Below are 2719 nucleotides of genomic sequence, written 5' to 3' on the forward strand. Positions count from 1 at the left end.
CAGAGGAGATAACTTATCCTTCCACAATGCAGCTGGTGGATTTGAAACACTGCCTTCAGGATTGCAGCACAGCTTCTTGCCATTAGGCAAAGATGTAAATTTAATTTTTGAGCTGTATGTTGTTTTTTATATTAATGAAAAATGCTTCCCTTAATTCACTAGCTCAGGAGAGAGTTTTGTGGGTACTTTTGAAAGTGTTTCTTTGTTAAGTCTCCCTAATACATGATGGTCTGTTTTTAAATTGTTATAGATTACCATATTTGATGCTGATACTGAGGAACAACAAGACCTAGACTTAGCAATCCTAACAGCTCTGTTAAAGGGTAAGTGTCTGAATAGGGTAAGAACTTTTCCTTACTTGCACTTTTCACATTCAGTGGTACTTTGTGTTTGTAAACAGATAATTGGAATGTAAACATGTATTCAGTGCCTGGTGTTCAAAATGCGTTTTGTTTTTTGTTGGTTTTTTTTTTAAATAGTATGTTACAGAATTTCAATGTGTGTGAATAACAAATTATTATATACAATCCCCTACAATCTGTAGTTTGTACTCCTGCAATGTCTACTACGTTACAAATCATCTGGGAGCCTATGAGAAAAAGCCAGAGATTTGTATCTACTGGGTTCAGGAGATTGGCAGCCAGACTGAGGCTTTGCACATCCAGTGGTGAGGAAGGGGGAGAAAATCTGGAGGCATGTGGAGGGGCCTTTGTGAATCAAGTGTGTAAGTGTGCGGCCTGTGGATGCGCGGCTCTGTTGGTTCACCACTTACTCAGCATATATCCCTGTTTATGAGGAGCCCAAGAGCTTCGTGAGCTTGACCACTCTGAGCTGGAGTTAAAGGCTGCATGGCTTTTAGGCACATGAATTAATCAGCCAGGAATGGGAAGAGGAAAATAAGGAAGGAAGTCTACTGGAATTAGGATGCACCCTAGGGCCCTTTTTCAATACACATGGAGACATGCACACACACACACACACACACACACACCCCCACACACCCCCACACACACCCTTATAAGATCATTGGATATATAATCAGATGCTGCCTGAGTGGCCGTTAAGCAATACATGCATGTATGTGATTGTTCCTTTCTTTCATCCTAGGCACAAATTTATCAGCATCAGAACAATTAAACCTGGCGATGGCCTGGGACAGAATGGACATTGCGAAGAAACAGATTCTAATTTATGGGCAACATTGGACGGTACGGTGAAAGTGAGAATTTGGGAATTCCTTTGGCCTATCTGTGTTAGATTTCCTATTTTCCTTATCCTTTTGCATGTCTCTTCTTTCTTGCTTAATACTTCATTTTGATGGCAAATAGCCTTGAGTAACTGCGAGAAACGGAGTCTGTTGTTAGGTGACAACAACTCACAGAGACTAACTCAGCCTCTCCTGCCCCGTCCTCAGAATGGCGCTGTGGATATGCTAGAGCCCATTGTTACAGTCACTGGGCCAATCCGTCTTATTAAGGCTCTCCCTCTCTGTCTGACCTTCAACCTTTCCCAGCACGGTGTATTTCTCCAAGGACAGGCCCCTCCTACCAACATGCCCAAAGTATTTGAGACCATTCTATTTTCCCTCCACCATTCTTGCAGCTAATGAACTTAGTGTTAAATATTTTGAAGACATACATGTCAAAAAATATTGTTATTCAATATTGGGAATACTTTTCCTTTAGAATTTGAATCCTTGCCTCCCAGGACTCAGAATTACTTTCTGTTTACTGATTATTTTTGTTTGTTTGTTTATGACCTTTTTCCTCCTTTTTTGAAAAATTTTCAGAATGCTGTTTTTTTTCAGTGTTCTCAGATTTCATGATAATGTGTCTTATGTTTATATGCATTATTGTGGACTCATGATTTCAGTTTGGTGATTTTCTGTCTTATCAGAATTTTCTCCCCTCTCTTCACTCTGAAATCTTTCTGAAATTTTTCTAATCTTTCTTTTCTCTCTTAACTTACATGTATTTTTCTTTGGGGTGTTCTCTAAGCTTTATTTTCCAAGGTTTTCTGTGAGTTTTAAATTTCTGATAGGACATTATTAATTTCTAAGAACAGTTTATTCTACAATTGTCCAACTTCCTTCTCCTTCCTTTTAAAAAGAGCATTCTGAAATTTTTTTTAATATCTTAGAATATAAATGACAGACATTAGATTTTTTGATCAGTTTGGTGTCCACTTTTTTTTAAGAGTGGAGCTTATAAAGTTCATTAGACACTCTGAGCCTGTAGATGGAGCTGGACAACTTTGAATTTTAGAGAAGAATCATCTAGCTGCCATTTGTTAGGGAGACTCTGATGTCAACGTAATTTTTTCTATTGGATTGGTTTCATGACCAGAAAAGGTTCTGGAAAGTTGTCTGGGAAGTGAATGCTTTTGCTGATAAGATTATGGAAATGATTAGGGGAAGACAAGAGGGAAGGTTTCAATATTAGGACTTCAGCATGAATACCTTTATTTCATTCTGGTACACCTGGAATTCTGGATATATACTGGGTTTTTGCTTGACATTTTCAACTCTCCGCATTTGACTTGCTGGGGATTACTAAGTCACTCACCATTGACCATCTGCTAGCCAGCTCCCAGAATATCTATCTCCTTTCTTAATCTCTGTGACCTTGTAGCATAATTAAAAACAAAATCCCTTGAATTTGATTTGGTAGAGTTTTGAGTAGGAATTGTGTTAATTTTCCATTTCTTTCTTTTTTTTTTT

At 38.2% G+C, this 2719-nt stretch overlaps 1 protein-coding gene across 1 annotated transcript in view; it reads left to right on the top strand.

The window, feature by feature from the left end:
* TRPM6 (transient receptor potential cation channel, subfamily M, member 6) overlaps window positions 1-2719 on the top strand; it is a 202255-nt gene that overhangs the window by 70712 nt on the left and 128824 nt on the right. Inside the window, exons 10-11 of the mRNA XM_006892005.1 lie at window positions 251-323; window positions 1108-1208. Of these exons, the coding sequence (XP_006892067.1) occupies window positions 251-323; window positions 1108-1208 (174 nt within the window). The remainder of the gene's footprint in view (window positions 1-250; window positions 324-1107; window positions 1209-2719) is intronic.

Source organism: Elephantulus edwardii, unplaced genomic scaffold (genome assembly GCF_000299155.1).
Source record: "Elephantulus edwardii isolate Elephantulus edwardi_28Jun2011 unplaced genomic scaffold, EleEdw1.0 scaffold00108, whole genome shotgun sequence".
Lineage (NCBI taxonomy): Eukaryota > Metazoa > Chordata > Mammalia > Macroscelidea > Macroscelididae > Elephantulus > Elephantulus edwardii.